The 19,291-nt window shown below is 43.4% G+C and overlaps 1 protein-coding gene across 8 annotated transcripts in view; it reads right to left on the minus strand.

Annotated features, from left to right (window-relative positions):
- Positions 1-19,291, minus strand: part of PLXNA1 (plexin A1) — a 483,656-nt gene that overhangs the window by 241,738 nt on the left and 222,627 nt on the right. For all 8 annotated transcript variants that reach the window (XM_060239681.1, XM_060239686.1, XM_060239682.1 and 5 more), the window contains exon 4: positions 9,224-9,364. In XM_060239681.1, coding sequence (XP_060095664.1) covers positions 9,224-9,364 — 141 coding nt within the window. The remainder of the gene's footprint in view (positions 1-9,223; positions 9,365-19,291) is intronic.

The raw sequence follows: 19,291 nt of genomic DNA on the forward strand, positions 1-19,291 counted from the left end.
GTGCTAGAACAGCAACAGGTAACATGTCAAAACACCAGATGTGGCTCCTGAGCCACTAAGTATCACTGATTTAGAACTTGGTGGTGAAATGAATCACCACCATATTTGGCATTGAATAGCCTTAGTCACAGAAGGTCGAAGGGACAATGCAAAATCAACACGGGACAATGCAGAGGGAAATAATCCTCTATATTCTATGGGGCTCTTTTCCTCCAAGAAAATACTTGCCTCTTCTCAAATTCCATCCTGATTCCATGTCTATGATTCACAAGAGAGGAAAGTCAACATGCTGCAAGGAAAGTTCGTTCAAGTGTAGATTTTCTTTCTCTTTTCCTTCTCCTATGAAGGAAGTTTTCTGTGCCTCCCCCCAGGAGCCTTTCTTAATAAATGGTGTTTCACAGCTGTTTTATGATTTTCCTTCTAGATTACCCTATAACAACTACGGGAGTTATCCAGCCATTCAGCTCTTCTAATAGAATGGCATTTCCACATCTTACTGATCAAGGTGGAAAGTGAATAACTTTAGAAATGATTGAAGCAAAAACACATAGGGATCCACAAGAACTTAATACGTTTTTTTTTTCACCTTGCAGCTGTTTTTCTACATTTTTTCTGCCTACTGGCCATTCTTATTTTCATTTCCACATGTGGAACAGGGACAACTATTTATGTCAGTCCTCCCATCTACTACAGAACCCTCTTTGTTTCCTATGTTCTTCCTAAGGGTCTTTTGACCACACCCCAAGGAACACACTGGGAGGAGGAGCTCAGTGGGCAGCAGCAGGAGAGGAAGCAGAAAAATCCTGCACTGCAAAGTCCATAGGCCTGAGTTAAAAGGCCCACCAATCAGCTGATCAGCAGGCCCTTTAACTCACGCGGGGTGCTGGAAGCTGCTTCTGACCCCGCCAGCGCACTATTTTAGTGGCGGGGAAGGAAGGCTGGTGGTGAGAGCAACTCTCCCTGCCACTCTTGTTGCCGCCCTCCCTTCTGGCCACTAAAATAGCATGTGGGGCCGGAGGCAGAAGCAGCCCCCAGCCCCAGTTAAAGGGCCCAAGGATCAGCTGGGGGCTACTTCTGCCCCCGGCCCTGTGTGCTATTTTAGTGATGGAAAGGAAGGGTGGCGCCTGGAGAGAGTGGCTCTCCCTGCCACTCTTACTGCTGCATTAAAGGGCCCGCCGATCAGATCAGCTGATCCCCTTAACTTGTGGCGGAGGCTGGGGGCTGCTTCTGTTCCTGGCCCTGCACACTATTTTAGTGGCGAGGAAGGGAGGGTGACAGTGAGTGTGGCAGAGAGGGAGGGCAGGGGGAGTGAGAAGAGGGAAGGTTGTGTGGGGTGCTGGGGGGCGTGAGTGCTCCCAAAAAAAATTAAATGCCCCCAACCTTCCAAATCCTGGCTACAGCCCTGTCCACAGGTAGTTAGATTCTGTTAAAAAAAAAAAAAACAGCAGCTGTTAAGAGGAGATGCACTTAGCATACATTTCTTTGGTACACCACAAACTCCTCCCCAATCCAAATTAAAATCTGTACTGCTGAAATAATGATAAACACGGACAGAAAGCTAAAAGATAAGGGACCCATGTGCTACACAAAACCCAAGAAAAGAGAACAGAGTAAACTGGTAAGAGAGAATAATAACTCCTCCAACCATACCAGAGAGTTCTCCAAAATAGTGGACAGTTCTGCCAACCCTTTGCTAATGCTAGAGCCTTGAGGCACACTATCTACTTGTGACACCTTCTGCTTTAAATGCTGTAGAGACAACCTGCCTAGCAACCACATTAAGACAGTATGTTATTTCAGCTCAACTCAAAAATGTTCATATATTTCAGAAGGACTCTGAATGACCCTTGACCACAGTCAGAAAGACATTTAAAATGTCTATGGTCAGCCTTCCACAAAGAGCTAGAGATACATTTCATACTACTAGCATTGACGACATTTTAGGTGCCTGACTGATCAAGAGTCACTGGAATCTTTTTTCAGACTAGCTCTACCTATCAAAAGGGCACGGAACCTTTGAGGGAATAACCATTTCTATCACTAACAGATATATCACTTCAGCAACTTTCATGCCAAACAAAAAAGTTTTTATAGAACTCTTCAGCAACCAAGCATGTAAGTCTAAAAGGGTCAGACAAGCACACATTCCAAGGGTAGTAGGGATTTCAGTAAATGCTTCTAATCATAGGAAAAGAGAGAAATAATTCTACTAGAAGAAGGGAGAATAATTATACACTACAAAAACATTTGATTTGATACCTAGTGCACCCCAAATGGGCAGAATGTGAAGTAAAGGTATATTTATCTTGTTTCAGAGACAGAATGTTGTTTAGTTTTCTTACCTAAAGAGCAGCCATGCTTTCTCTGTAACTTTCACTTTTTTGTGAGAAGCTTCTGCTTTTATTTTTAGGACCTTTTGGATGACAAACCGAAACATCACCTTTGGTGGGCAATCTGTGGTTACTAGCCTCATTCATCCTTAGCAATTAAGCTATTGTTTTAAGGCTTCTATGGAAGGAAAAACACACTTTCTATGTGGAAATTCCTTTCCTTGTTGTCTGTCCCTCTCCATAACAGCATCATACATAGAACAAATTTTGAGTCCAGTGGCACCTTTAAGACCAACAAACATTTATTCAAGGTACAAGTTTTCATGTGCCTGAGGAAGTGTGCCCGAACAGGAAATTCATACCTTGAATAAATGTTTGTTGGTCTTAAAGCTGCAAATGGACTCAAAATTTGTTCTAGTGCTTCATACCAACACAGCTACCCACCTGGACTAGCACCATACATTGGCATTTAGTTCCCATCTGATATTAATGGAAAAGGTGTCAGGATTCAGGACTGAGGCCAGCTAGCTCAGATACTCATATATCACATAAACATTGTGATTCTTAGCCCTTAGCGTATTGCCTAAACCAGACAACAAAAATTTGGATCCAAAAGTCAGTCCAAATATTTAGGAGCCAGGCTTATATTTCAAACTTCAGAGTTTTCCATTTTAATGGCCATACTTCTCATTATTCCTAAGAACATATAAAGAACCCTGCTGGATCAGACCAGTGGTCCATCTAGCCTAGCATCTCATCTCACACAGTAGCCAACCAGTTCCTCTGGAGATCCAACAATGAGGCACAGAGGGCATTGCCCCCTGACGCTGGGATTCAGCTGCTGACTGCCTCTAAGTGTGGAGGTTCCCTTTAGTCACCATGACTACTAGCCACTGACAGATCTAATCTCCAGGAGTCCATCTGATCCCCTTTTTAAAAAGTCAAAGCGATGGTATTCCTGTAGTAACGTGTGGCTGTGAGAGTTGGACCATAAGGAAGGCTGAGCACAGAAAAATAGATGCTTTCGAGTTGTGACACTGGAAAAGAACCTTGAGAGTCCCTTGGACTGCAAAAAGATCAAATCAGTCAGTCCTAAAGAAAATCAACCCTGACTGTTCCCTGGAAGGTCAGATGCTGAAGCTCAAATATTTTGGCCACCAAATGAGAAGGGAGCGCTCCCTGGAGAAAAACCTGATGCTGGCAAAGACAGAAGGCAAAAGAAGAAGGGGACAGCAAAAGATGAGATGGCTAGACAGTGTTACTAATGTAACTAACATGAATTTGAGCAGACTTTGGAGGATGGTGGAAGACAGGAGGCCTGGTGTGACTTCGTCCATGGGATTGCAAAGAGTTGGACTCGACTGTGTGACTGAACAACAAAAAATGTCTATGGCCATCACTACATCCTTTGGAAGTGAACTCTACATTTTAATCACTTCCTGTTTAAAGAAGTGTTTCCTTTTATCTGTCTTCAATCTACTACTCATCAGAATCATTTTATGCCCTTGAGCTAGTATTTTGGGAGAGGTTCTCCTTGCCAACTCTCTCCACCCCATGCATAAATGTCTATCACATTCCCCACCTTAGCCATCTCTTTTCTAAACTGAAGAGTTCCAGACTTTTAACATAAAACCTAATCCTAACCTCCTCACCAGTTCTTGTAATTTTATTAGAGCTGTGGCAAAAGTGTTGCACTACATTTTAAAAAGTGTTGCAGTACATAAAAGTGGGAGGCACACAAAAATTGTAAGGAAGGAAAATCCCATCTGTCCCCTTCCTTCAATTTCTATCCACATTCTCTCTTTCTGCAACTTGTCATACTTCTGACCCCCTCAATCAGCTGAGCATTGAAGAGGAGGGAAAACTGAATCAGAAAGTGCACCTCCACACTTCTTGCTGCCTAGAGCTTCTTGCTGCCACCGCCGCTTGGCTATCTGCTGATGAGGGGGGTGAGACAGGCTCTTCTCTCCACACTTCCCCCTCCATCTATACATGGCCTCATCATGATTTTTGATAAACATTCTCAGGGCATTGTTCAGGATTAGAAATATGATACAAGGATAATCTTTGTTGAAATCACCATAAACAAAAAGATAACCTCTAACTCTTACCAAACTTCTTCCCAAATTCTCATAATCCCATTTTTTTTTTAAATTTCCATTTAATAGAATTTTGGAGCCAGTTAAGAAATTCATCCACCACTAATGAACAGTTAAGTTTACATATGAATAAACAATGACAAGAATTTCATACACATTTCCTTTTATGAAATGCAATAAAGCAGTTTGATATGAAATTATAAACAAGTTTGTACTTCTGCTGAGAATTGCCAAGAGATGCTAAAATAAACCATTGCTGAAAATACTAGGTGCCACAATGAAATTTCTAGGTGCCATGGTGACCTGGCACTTGGGATTTGTTCAATTCTGATCTAAACCATGGTTCCAGGAATGACATATTGTGAATCTGAGCCACTGAACTTTTTAGGCTTTTGCATTTCATGTCAGCATTACAACTACCTCATAGGACTGATCTCAAATTAGGAAAGCTCCATAGTAAAGTGGCTTTAGATCTGTATATAAGGTCACTTAACTCCAGTCCTAGTGTCCCCACAAAGGATGGGCACGAATCAAAGTATGAATCATGATTCATGCCTAATATAGCCAATTACTTTTCTCCTTTCAACCTAGGATTGCTGGCTCTGGGTTTGTTCTGAATCAGTTTGGGTACTCGTACTATGCATGACTCACAAAATGAAGTGGCTTGTTTTGGGGCAGTTCGTCTGTGCCGTTATCAGTGGGGGATCCTCCTTGTGTGCCACAACGTACCAGGCGTGATGATGTCACTCAAAAGTGACACTACCACAACAGGCACATCACCCTGGGGGGGAAAAAATTGTGTTCTGTGCCCATCTTTAGTCCCCACATATAGCTACAGGTAAGCACAAATTATATAAACACAAATTAAGAGTATAACTTTAATGAAACAGTCACAAGCTAAGTAGCACAAGACCTTGCCCCAAGTTCTGTTTACTCGGCCCTTCACTGCCATCTTTATGAACACTTCCTGATACATCAAGAGGTTTCACAGAAAGCCTAGGACTATTAGATTCTATCCCAGCATGCACAGCAGCTCCCAATTTATCCCTCTTACATTTTATGTGCATATAGATTTGTGTTTTCTTCCCTCCAAATAAAATTTTGTCTAGATAGTTTTTTTTTAGAAAAGTCCCATTGAAACTAACTTTCCACTACAAACAGAAGGTAAGATAGGGAGACACATCTATTCCTGCTAAAAGTTAGAAATTTAAAATTGTTTTTTCCAACTGCACAATGTACTTTTACTTTTCTGCTTTTAACCTAGGATTGATGGCTCTGGGTTGGGAAATACCCACAGATTTTGAAGGTGAAGCCTGAGGAAGTTGGGATTTGGGGAGGGAGGGACTTTAATGGGGTCTAATACCACAGAGTCCACCTTCCAAAGCAGCCATTTTCTCCAGGTGAACTGAGGCCTGGAGTTATAATCCCAGGAGATCTCCAGCTACAACCTGAAGGTTGGCAATCCTAGATCCAGCTATACTGGACAAGAAAGCAGAGATAGCACTGGAACCTAAAGCTCCAAGTAACCCATGATAATACAGAAAATCATTATAAAACTTTGACTCCCAATCTGAAACATGACAGAGCTGAAACTGGACTACTCACAATGCTAGCTTTAATGCTCCTCATTCTAATTTTATGGCGCAATGCAGCTGTAGCTTCTCTGGAGATGATACTATTGAGGCAACCTGTTAAATGATGGAGCTTTTTCAAAAAGATGCCTAATGAGTCTTTAGATGTTGCCTGTACCTGTGATTCACTGACTTCTTAATATTAAGTTGGTTTTCCCTCAGGACAGACTCAAATAGGAATCATTCATTCCCTGAACAGACACCTGAGAATTCAATCAGACATGATTTAATGTGGTTAAAAAATGGAGTTCTCTTGGGGCCAAAGCAGACATGATGGCAGCACACTCATTTGTTTAAACCCTGTTCTACCACAATCATGTATAAAGTGAAGGTAGGACCTTGACTGATTGATTGACTGACTGCCCTGGCCTGGATGGCTTAGGCTCACCTGAGCTCATTTGATCTTGGAAGCTAAGAACAGTCAGCCCTGGTTAGTATTTGGATGGGACACCACCAAGGAAGTCCAGGGTTGTGATCCAGGGGCAGGCAATGGCAAACCACCTCTGTTAGTCTTTTGCCTTGAAAATCCTACAGGGTCACCCTGATTTGATTGTGACGATGGCTCTTTCCACCACCACCAGGGCCATTTTTAGAGCAAAAGCGGTATGCAGGTAAGGAGTTCTAATTTCCTGCCTTTCTCACAGTTTATTTCCTCTGTCATCTGCCCCCCATCACAATGCATTTTCTTCATCTGACCTCTAATACTGGAAGTGAACTCTATCAAATATAAGAAGCTTGAAGACAGAATCTATGAGGAGGTAAGTGGGGATGGTACAATGCCATTTACCTGCACACACACCTTTTCCTCTAAAAATCAGACCAAAATTTTAAACTTATAAGGTCACACTTGGGTTTGAACAAATGGGTCTGCTGTAAGGTTTGACCCTTATCTACATGTAAAGTTTGATGCTCATTGGCTTGACTCCAGAAGTGCTTGAACTGACATTTATTTCATTTATTTAATTCACTTACACCCTACCTTTTCCCCCAATGGGGACCTGCAGTGGTTTACATTATTCTCCTCTCCTTCAACAAAACTGTGAGGTAGGTGAGGCTGAGAGAGAGTAACTGGTCCATGGCCACGCAGTGAGCTTCCATGACAGAAAAGGGATTTGAATGTGGGCCTCCCATATTTCAGTCCAACAACCTAACTACTACACCTCACTGCATCTCAATTCCTTTCCTGGAATAACTAGCAAATTTAACAGCAACCCCAGAAGTAGTAAAAGGTTAAATGAATAACACAAATGTTTCAGTTAGCTCTGAAGGTGAAATATGTTGCAATCTTTAGTAGTTTATAGGGAAAATGACAAAGTATTTCAATAAAGCCACCATAAGAACATATGGCCAAACTGAAATGGACCTTTTCATAGCTAGTTTGGTTACGGTAGCTGCTACTTAGGGTGCCAGTGAGCCATCAGTGCTACAAGCAGAAACCACTGATGGGTGTACATGCAGATTTGCTGGATATGCCAAGATTCAGTGCATACAGAGGTCTGCATCCACCCCAAGAGTGATATGGCTCAAAGTTCTGGTTATAAAAAGAATCTTCTGGAAAGCCATCACTCTCACTTTTGAGGCAAATGAAGGCACTGTCTGTCATTCATTCACAATGCAGTTCTAAACAGAGTAACACAGAGTAAATCAGGCACCTCACTTCTGACAGTCCCCTCTGTAGCCCATATACTGCTTCCTTCCCTGAAAGGTGCAAAGCCAAATTATTTCAATGAGCCTTCAGTAGAAATAACTGCTGAGTGTCTCTAGTAGCTGGTAGTGACTGTGGAAGTTTTAAGTTGATTTATTTATTGATATAATTAATTATGTTTTTAAATTGTGTATGTTTATATTTTGTAAGCCATCTGGGGCATAGGGGAAAGGAAAGGAAAGGTCCCCTATGCAAGCATCAGTCGTTTCCAACTCTGGGGTGATGTTGTTTTCACGTTTTCATGGCAGACTTTTTATGGGGTGGTTTGCCATTGCCTTCCCCAGTCTTTTACACTTTCCCCCCAGCAAGCTAGGTACTCATTTTTCCGACCTCGGAAGGATGGAAGGCTGAGTCAACCTTGGGCTAGCTACCTGAATCCAGCTTCCGCCAGAATCAAACTCAGGTCATGAGCAGAGAGTTCAGACCACAGTACTTCAGTACTGCTGCTTTACCACCCTGTGCCATGGTTATAAATAATTTTAAATGATAAACAAACACCATTCTAAATCTATTGATTTAGTCCAAGGGCTTAGAGGGGAGAAACTCTGCTTAGAATCGTGCCCCTCAAAGCATTTTTATGGCAGTGGATTTCATGCTTTCTTCAGAAGTACAGTCTTGTAACAGAAAGTAGTTTTATTTGGGTAATTCCATAAATCTGCCAGTCCCACCCTAAGGCCATGTGATGATGGTAGAAGAACTCCATACACAATAATATTTCCTGTAATGCTGTGGATGTGTTCATGGGACAGAGCACTGTGTGAAAAAACACTATAGGAAGTATATTGAACCAGTGCTCAAATGAAGCCATGGTCAGAGTTGGATCCTGATTCATCCTCTAGAGCACTCAGTTAGTCGGGGAAGGGGGAGGTTCTGCACTGCACTCTAGCCCACCTCTTCCTGGCATGTCCCTCCTTTCTGGGAGTATCAGGAGCCAAACCTTCTCAGACTTTGGCAACCCCTAGGATTCCAGCATAGTCGAGCAAGTCCCTTGGCCTCTCACAAGTCCCCATCCTGACACAAGCTCTTCCTCTTCCAGGAGCTGAGCTGAGTCTTCCAGCACTGAACAGCTGATTGGCATTGGCTTTCCCACTTCCTTCACCATCTGGTGAGGCTTAGTAGGAAATGCTGGATACAACATGGCCCCGCCAACTAATCAGCACTGGCTACCAAGGAGAGTGCAGAACCACCTCCCAGACTGCTAACAGGCCAACTAGCCATGGCAGAAGCAGACCCTGGACATGCCTTCAAGATCAGCCCTGCAAGCTGCAATTGTACCATGGACCCACTCTCCAGTCCCCTCCTCCCTATTGCAAAAAGTGCAGTATAGAAAGCAGCACTGTAAAAGCTATTACTGTGGGCAAGACAGGCTGGAATGCTGTTTGCTCAGCCTCATTGATGCTGAGGTTACAAGTCTGGAACAGAACCAGGTTAGTACAAATGACTATGTCCATTACATACCTGCTTTTCAGTCATAGCATAGAGGTATTGGAGATCAGGGCTGAGCACCAGGTCCCGCAAAATGGAGCTGCCTTCATGGGCCACAACATTCTCATACTGCAATGCTGAACGTCCAATGGGATTGGCAGGGTCTACCAGGATCTGATGGAAGAAGGGACATTGTGTTAGAATTTGGTCCCATTATTGCTTGCAGGATCATGATGGATAATTTTCACTATATAGCAAAGGAACATTGTGTCAGTTTCAAAGTAGTAATGGCTGAAAGAGAGCAAAGTAGCTCAGAAGCATCCCTCATCTCCAGTTCTTGCCCAGCCTGTCATCACTCTGCACAAGGACTTCATTGCTTCCAGCTACACCCAAGCTATGACCTGATGTTGAAAAGAAGGAATGAAGACCAATTAGAACATCCAAGAAACACATTCCAAAGGGGTGTTTTGGCTGCCACAGGGCAAGACAAGAGGAAATGTACAGTCTTGGATCCAGTAATTTTAGCCAATGGAAGTGATTTCTGTCAGCAGAGTGGGACTTCTTTACCTTTATCCTCCCATTGCAGCCCAAAATCCCGCCCCACAAACAAATGATGCTTCTAGACGACAATGAACCCATCAGAACAATGTATTGGGGGAGTTGGAGAGCTGCAGTGGAAGTGGGGGAAAACAAAAATGCCCCACTCCATTCACAGAAATCTTCTATTAGATACAAGTTAGAGCCAGATGGTTCATCCAAACAGAAACCCTCTATCTTAAAATAATCTTTTATTTAACATATGAGAATTAAGCAATCTACTATTTCTGGTGAGTCATCAAGGGCTCATCCAATTTCCTTACCATTTTAGGACACTAATCTGCCATTTTTGCCCATACCCCTTAAAACAGCTTATATAGAGCAACAGCTATCCCTTTGGGTTTAGAATAAAACTGTGCTATGCACCTTGAAACAAATGTTAAAATGCTCTTCAATCAATTCTAAGGCATTTTAAAATGAATTGGGGTTCTGCTAGATCAAATGTTAATAGCTCCAGAGGAAGTAAAGATAGCAGGAAACAGGTGGAGAGGAAGGGGTGTTTAATGGAAACTGGATAAGTATTTCAGAGGGGAAGAAAAAATTGTGTTAAAATGCTTTAACAGGATTGATCCCTCCGTTTGGTATTTCTGTTCTGACAGAGAGTAGATGGAAGAGAAGCAGCTGCTGAAAGCTGTTGAGTCTACGCAGGTACAGAAATATCACCAAGAGGCTGACATATAATTGTATGCACATATGCAAATATCCTGCCTCTTCCTTCTTGCTCAGTCCATTACAACCTAGCTCTTCTGCCATGGGGGTCACTCTGAGCAATCTTTCATTCATCTCAGCATTCACACTCTCCGTATACTTGCAAGGCATAGATCATCATGATCACATCAATCATCATCCTGCCATTCAACACAAGCTTTGTTTCAAGTAAGGCTTTCTCCCATGCTCAGCCTTCCAGCAACCTCATAATGCTGTGGCTTTCGTAAGAGTGTGTCATATAATACTGTGGCTCTCCAGTGTGGGGGGTATCAAAAAGATTACCTTCCTAGCACAGCTTCCAACTTATCATTGACATGACGCACAACAATGCAATGGATCACATATCAAGAAGAAGACGACGGCTGCTAGTCTTCTGCTCCCCATCTGATTTCTGCCACATTACGATAATTTGAGAACAGTGACCAGTTATGGATTTATATCCCACCCTCCACTCAAGAGTCTCAGAGCGGCTCACAATCTCCTTATCTCCCTCCCCCACAACAGACACCCTGTGAGGTGGGTGGGGCTGAGAGGAATCTCACAGCAGCTGCCCTTTCAAGGACAACCTCTGTGATAGCTATAGCTGACCCAAGGCCATTCCAGCAGGTGCAAGTGGAGGAGTGGGGAATCAAACCTGGTTCTCCCAGATAAGAGTCCACACACTTAACCACTACACCAAATTGGCTCTCTCAAGAGCTAGTGGAGAGTCCACACACAGCATTGCTGCAGAACGGGCTCACTACTACTTTTGGTATCAAGGTCCCAAGGATTTTGTCACAGGGCTATACTTTATAAGGGTGCATACAGTCAGCATTATACAACAAGCAGCCAGCCAGCACTTTTGTTCTAGGCATAGAAGAGATATAGAAATTCCTTTAATCCCATTACTACTCACTGTGACAATAAAGCTTATACCGAAGACAACGCTTTCACTGCAGAGGCCATAACCACATTAAAAGGTGTCACAGGGTCACAGCCAAGTAAGGAGGGCAGGGGAGGGAGAAGATGACATACACCAGGATTAATTCTTTTAATTCAGTTGCCACCTGACTGCTCAGCATGAGTCATTCCAGCTAAGTAACTTACTTTCTTCAGTGCACCTGCTTTCTGTTTGTGGCACACTGCAATCCAGCATAAGGTGAGCAGTAGGATACTGGTGATTACCTGGCCTTGACCCATTGCAGGGAGCTGAACTCAGAGGCATTTTGATCTCTTCTAATTCTATGACACATCTAATTCAAATGACAATCTGCCAGTAGAACTGAACACTCAGAAGGTCACAGCTCTCTGGGCTCTTTAAAGTGGCAGTCTAGATTGAGCAGCCAGTATGACCTGTCCCTGCTTGTCTTTCACATATGTCTAGGAAGAACTGGCATACATTTACACATACAGCAGTATAAAATGTAATTCCTAAAAATAACAAACCCAACAACAACAGGCTGGCAGCAGGCTATAAAAACACTCCCCACAAAAAGAAGGAACCCTTCAGTAAAAAAAGACCTGGGAAATGTCCTGGTCCTCGGGGACATAGTGATAAGCTAGTTCCTACAAAGCAGGTGCCAGTTGAGTCTCAAGGGGGAAGGCATCCAAAGGTGGGGCATCAATACTGAAAAAAAACACAGGCCAGGATCCAGCAGCACTTCTATATTCAAACCTGTCCCTGTAATTCCCTCCAGGACAGACTGAATCCTCATATGGTTTTGCCACTGACCAATAGCACCTCAGTCTTGTCTGGACTGAGCTGCACACGGCTCTTCCTCCACCACAGAGGTCACCCAGAGACCTAGAGTGGAGAAAGAGAGTGCAAGAGCTGAGGGAGAAAAGTGAGTGCATAGGGGTGGAGAACTGCTGGATTTAGAAGTAAGTGGTTAGAAGTAAATCTCCTGCCAGGCTCTGACCAGCTGCAGAAGCAGCGATAAACTCATGGTGTCCCTTGATTTACCTGTGATAACACTTCACATCTTTTTTTCAGGTGCCTTCCCCACCCCCAGTTAAGCTGTCCTACTGGAAGGAGGGATGTAGTTAAAGAGAGCTGTGTAGGGTCCCCCCTTAGTTTCATAGCTCTTATAGGAGCTCTGTTTACTAACCTTGGTGTCAAGGCAAAGAGAGATGCATTATGATGCAAACAGTGGTCATTGATTGATATGGTACATGTATGTTTCATTCTCCCATGGGTGCCAAAAAATAATTCCCTAACCTTTCCCTGTTCTGGAAAGGGGACTGTCTTATGGGGACTGCTGTTAACAAGTTGTGTGTGTGTGTGTGTTTTTAAGTCTCCTTCTAGCATGGTTGTGTTGTAAAGTGTATACATACATGTTTTATCTTTCTGTGCAAAGAAAGTATTAACATTTTTAATAAAAAAGAGTGTGTAATATTTGTTCATGTCTTGTGGCTCTCAAACATCTGACATTTGTTCTATGTGGCTCACATTTTAAGCAAGTTTGGTCACCCCTGACTTAGGTAATCTGTTTTTGGTAATAATACAGAGGTGACCCCAAAATCTCACTCTCAGATAGACCCAGAATTGTCTACAGAAACCAAATCCACCTATAATTCTAAAACGCAACCTGGAAATCAGCACCTGTTGCCCCACATGTTGCTGTAAAGTTTTACGAACAGCAGCATTTTCTACCCTACACCTCCAAAGTTCCCACAGAAAATAATTGCTCCTTCTCCAGCTCCAGGTGTTCACAAATCCCTCATGCTCATTATCCATGTACTCTTATTTTTCACAGGATCATGATATGGAAATAATTTACTGATCAGGAAGCAAAGGCACAGAGGGCTTTGGCTGCTAGTCTTCTGCTCCCCATCTGATTTCTGCCACATTATGATAATTTGAGAATAGTAACCAGTTATGGATAAAATATATATCTGACTAGACTATTACTTAACTAGCCTTAAGTAACATATTTTGGTGCCATAAATTCCTCAGTAATGGTTGGATCATTGGAACATCTCTCCAGACTTCCACGCTAGCCCCCAAATAAAACCCCACAGAGCATGTTAGAGTTTCATTTCCCCAGTTGCAATAAATAGACTCCATCCATCCATTTGCATACCTTCCAATCAGGCAAAGGAAGCAGGGCTTAGAAGGAAGGATCCTGGCGTGCAGCTGATTAACATGGAAATATATTCGGCTCACAAACAAACTGGGGCCCGTCTAATTAGAGTGCTGCCTTTGATTCACCGCCAACATCCAGCGTGCACCCGCCCTGGATTATTTTTAGTCAAGTTTTACAAAACAAATGTATTTGATTAGGAGAGACACCCCTGAGCTAAGAAAGACTGATCGACAGAGGCAGAGACATGGAAAGGCTGCCCCCCTATAGGGAAGGGGGCTTGGGCCTGTGGTGAAGGTGTCCAGGAATGCAGGTGTGATTGTGAGCGGGCCTCACACAGCCTGACAGCTGCACAGAAGAACAGAGGGAAGTATTCGAATGTGTGCCTGCAGCTGCCAGTTCTTCGTGCAAGTATTACAATGCTGTCCCTAATTACTATGTTGAAACCTCCTTTATTCCACTGATGGCCATGACCCTCAGATGACCAAAATCACCACACAAATATATTCCTGGCTTTCAGTACTCCCTAACCTGCCAATCAATCCACCTGTTCTTCCTTGCCTCAATTTACTATGCCAATCCACAACCCTCACAAATCCTCATGTGAAGCAGTTTCACCTATTTTTTTCACTACACATGCCGCACAAACACACTGCAGAGGGATCACAATTGGCCCTGACCAGGGAGCTTTTTTGGGTTTTTTTAAAACTCAGCAGGAACTCATTTGCATATTAGGCCACACCCCCTGATATCACCATTGTTCCACATAGGGCTTTTTTTGTAGAAAAGGCCTAGCAGGAATTCATTTGGATATTGGCCATACTCCCTGACACCAAGCCAGCCGGAACTGCATTCCTCTGCATTCCTGCTCAAAAAAAGCCCCGGCACTGACCCATGCAGCATATCTCCAAGGTGTATATTCAGTGAACAGAATACATGCTGCATGTACAGAGCAGAACAGAAGCAGGTATATGCAACATGCTTAATGCATGCTTCTACTGCACCATAAACAGAAGTCTTGTGGCATCTTGAAGACTAACACACTTTTATTCCAGCATAAACCTTTACAAAACCCATTTTGTGGGTCAGAGCATGCTTTAGCAAATGAATCTGACAAAGCTGAATCTTGTCCACAAAATGCAAAAATGTAAAAACATGTCTCTAAAGTATCATGAGAGTTCATTTTATGTTTGCTGCAACAGACTGACAATGCTGTCCTAAAACAGAGTTATATTCTTCTAAGCCCATTGAGCATGGTGTGGCTTTATTCAGGACTGCACTGTAACATGGCTGTTCCTCTGGTTCTGTCATTACATGTGAGGCAGCCTTGAGTTAAGCAGAATTTCAAAACCCCGAATGGGGAAACTGCCATTGATTCTGCTAGCTGCTCTTCCTGCATATAAAACATAGGTCATTACAAGAGTCTGTAACCCCCTGCTGGTCAATTATTTCTATTTGAATGCTAAAAGCTTCGTCAATAGGCCGCTATCTAAAGTTACTAGAATATCTGCATTAGTAATCAACCTTATTTTGTACATACATCTGGGGTTTATCTATTCATTTTTGGCTGCTAAAAATCCAAAGACCAGTGCCAGTAGCATTATGTTAAAATATATACAAAATGAACAATTCAAGAGCATTAAAACAAGTAAAATAAAGCAAATACTAACCAGCCTACTCTATCTCCATCTGCAAATGAGCAGATTACATTGTCTGTGCCTGAGAGCCCAAAGAAGACATTGCTAAGAGGGTCCATGGTAACAATCAAAGAAAACAATATGAGCATGATAGGTCAGTTTCTTAGCCTTAGTAAACCCTAGCAAAGACTTTATTGTTCAAAAAATAATGCTTTGCATTGCCCTCAGCAAAAGAAAATATTGGGTTACAACAGATATTGGTGTTAATGCTCTCCATACAGCTAACTGGAGGTTTCACTGCAGGTCTGCATGCCCTGTGCATACACTCAGGTCAATTTCATACTCACCTTACGCCGCTCTCACGTCCATCTTCTCAGCGCGGCATCCTCCCGATTTCCCACTATTTGCTTTGGGGCTGCAACAAATATCACGGTTTTCGCGCAGCGAACAGAAACTGGTTTTTAGCAGTTTCCATTTGCTGTGTGAAAACCGCAATGTTTGCTGCAGCCTCGGCACAAATAGTGGGAAATCGGGAGGACGCCGCGCTGAGAAGACGGACGTGAGAGCGGCATAAGGGTGAGTGCAAAATCTGTCTCAATTTATTTATCTATAACATGAATCTCCCACCTTCCTTCCAAGGAGCTCACAGCAGCACACATGGGGCTTTCCCCATTTTTTTTCCTCCAATGGCTGAAACAGTGACTTTTAAGATTGCCAGGGCCCTCATGGCAACCGACAGGGGATGAGAGAGAGATTAAATAGGAGAAAGAGGAAGTTCCAGACTGTCTCACCGGTGTTGCACAGGAAGTGACATTGCTGCAATGCTGTGGTATTTGGGCAAAAACACTATGGTAAAAAAAGCTTCTACCGTAGTTTTTGCCCAAATACCAGAGCGCCACCCAGCCATCACTGGCATGATGATGTCAATTCCTGTGCAATGTCAGCAACATGGCCTGGGCCTTCCTCTTTCTCTTGGTAAGTCTTCCTGCCAGAAAGGGCCATAGCCAGTATTTCATGTTTCGTGTGGCCACAGCAGGATTTGTTTTTGGGAGGGGCTGGGGGGCCACCCAGTTTGGTGACCCTGGGCTCTTGGCACTGTAAACTGCCTTGTCCCACAAGCTAACCCCCCTTTGTCTGGGCAGTCACAGAAGCTCTGTTTTCCCCATTCCTTTCTTATGTGCCTCTCTCTCAGAGAGTCAGAGACCTCTTGGCTCTCCTCCCCCTTTGCTCCACAAGCTGTGTTAGGGAAGGGAGGAGAAAAAAGCAAAAAGACCAGCAGCAATGCTACTACTTGTTCAGAGTGGCGGTGAGCAAAGCGGACAGATTGGAGGCCCTTCAATGGAGGGGCAATACAGTTCATAGAATCATAGAGTTGGAAGGGACCTCTAGGGTCATCTAGTCCAACCCCCTACACAATGCAGGAAACTCACAAATACCCCCCCTAAATTCACAGGATCTTCATTGCTGTCAGATGGCCATCTAGCCTCTGTTTAAAAACCTCCAAGGAAGGAGAGCCCACCACTTCCCGAGGAAGCCTGTTCCACTGAGGAATCACTCTAACGGTCAGGAAGTTCTTCCTAATGTTGAGCCGGAAACTCTTATGATTTGATTTCAACACATTGGTTCTGGTCTTACCTTCTGGGGCTGCAGAAAACAATTCCACAACATCCTCTATATGACAGCCCTTCAAGTACTTGAAGATGGTGATCATATCACCTCTCAGCCACCTCCTCTCCAGGCTAAACATCCCCAGCTCCTTCAACCTTTCTTCATAGCACTTGGTCTCCAGACCCCTCACCATCTTCGTCGCCCTCCTCTGAACCCGTTCCAGCTTGTCTATATCCTTCTTAAAATGTGGTGCCCAAAACTGAACACAACACTCCAGGTGCAGAGTAAGGTGACACCAGCACTTCACGTGATCTGGACACTATACTTCTGTTGATACAGCCCAAAATTGCATTTGCCTTTTTAGCTACCACATCACACTGTTGACTTATGTTCAGTGTATGGTCCACTAAGACCCCGAGATCCTTTTCACACATACTGCTACTGGAAGGGGGTTGAAAGAATGGGCCCGGCCCCCCTGGGCTCCACTGTAGCTATGGGCCTGCTGCCAGCCAACTGATCAGCATGGTGCAGGGCCTGGCAGCTGGTATCCCCACCTCCACTGGGGGGCTGGAAACCCTAGTGACTTGCCAAGGTCACCTAATAAGTATTATGGCTGAGTAAAGATTTGAACCAAGATCTCCCCCAGCCTACAGCTATCTGCCTAGCAAATGGCCTTTTATTCTAAAAGAGTTCATTCTACCTAAAGCTAAATACAGTGCTACTTGAAATGCCGTTAATTCCTATGTCCTCAGTTATTTGGCTAAAAAGAAAACATGTTGCTATGCCAGTTTTGCAGATCTCTGGGTTTGTAATTAGTAGCTTTCTATGGCCACCAGAACTAGTCGCTTTCAATAGCCACCGGAACTGTGCTCTTACTTATTATCATGGCTTCAGCTTCCCACAGACTGCAATGCCATGAAAAATGCACCTTTCCAATCCTTTTATGGCCTGTATTCAAAGCATAGTAAATCAGTACATTCTTACCCTAGTTTTACAATCGATCTGTGGGTGTGTTAGTCATTCCAGCAGTAACATTTAAGTACTGGGGTAATTCTACAATTATATTAATCCACCATGGAGAAGAGAATGAGATATCTAATAACAGAACACAGAGTCAAAGCAATTGCTGCAGAGGTAGGTATCAGAGCCAATGGGATACTGTATTGAATCTGCTGAACATGGACCTGTGTCACTGGGGTTCAAATGCCTGATCACCAGTGAAACTCACTGAGTGTAAGCCATTCACCTTAATTTTCTTAACAGTGCCATTACAAGGATACACTGAGGTTAAGTACACTACCAGTGCAATGGATGAAGAGCAGAAAATAGATGTACTTTAAAACTTGATATGGGCTGGATGTCACAGACACAGAAATATTATTTTTATGTCTAAGCATCAGGGCTACCTGAAAAGAGATTTCACTGGCAACTATTTTATGTTATTTCTAAACAAGTCCAGCCTTAGCACTGGCAACAACTGCTCACTGTGTAGCTAAGCAGGAGGGCATGTGGCACAGAGTCAAGAATGCATGCCTGCCTTTATCTCTGCACAGTGAGCCAGTGTAATGTAGTGGTTAGAGTGTTGAACTAGGAGGCCCAGGTTTAAATCAGGGCCAGTCACACACTCTCTGCTTAACCTACTTCACAAGGTTGTTGTGAGGATAAAAGGGAGGAAAGGAGAATGTGGTAAACTGCTTTGGTTCTCCATTGGAGAGAATGCCAGAGGATGAATAAATTAATAAATAGATAAATAATTAGATTGTTTATCTACAATAACACACACTAGAATGGCACTACTGTGAACCTGTCTTGTAGTTTCCCCAAAACCTTGGCCACCATTGGGATACTCTAATATATTCTCAAGAGAATTGCAGGGATGAAAAAAACAGCACCTGTAGCAGTCATTACTTTCACATGAAGTTTGCAATGGATTTTAAAAGTTGGAAGTCTGCAAAAGTGAGAGGGCAAGGGGAAAGCTTTCAACACATTAAAAAGTGTTGTCATACAGCAGCCCCTGATATGGATGGTCTAGGCTACCCCAATTTCATCAGACCTCAGAAGCTAAGCAGAGTTGCTCCAGTTGGTATTTTGATGGGAGACCACCAAAAAAGTTCAGGAGTGCAACACAGAGGAAAGCAATGGCAAACCACCTCTTGCACTTCTTGCCTTGAAAACCCTACAGGGTCACAATGAATCAGGTGCGACTTGATGGCACTCTGTGCATGCACATATAGCAGCAGGCAGGGCTTTTTTGGTAGAAAAAGCCCAGCCAGAACTTATTTGCATAAAGACCACACACCCTGATGCCACCATTGTTTCACATAAGGCTTTTTTGTAGAAAAAGCCCAGCAGGGACTCATTTGCATATTAGGCCACACCTCCTGGTACCAAGCCAGCCAGAACTGTGTTCCTGCTATAAAAAAAAAGCCCTGGCAACAAGAATGTGGCCTCTCTGACCCTGCTAACCATTCTTTCACCGCTTTACACAA

This window comes from Heteronotia binoei, chromosome 5, assembly GCF_032191835.1.
Source record: "Heteronotia binoei isolate CCM8104 ecotype False Entrance Well chromosome 5, APGP_CSIRO_Hbin_v1, whole genome shotgun sequence".
Classification (NCBI taxonomy): domain Eukaryota; kingdom Metazoa; phylum Chordata; class Lepidosauria; order Squamata; family Gekkonidae; genus Heteronotia; species Heteronotia binoei.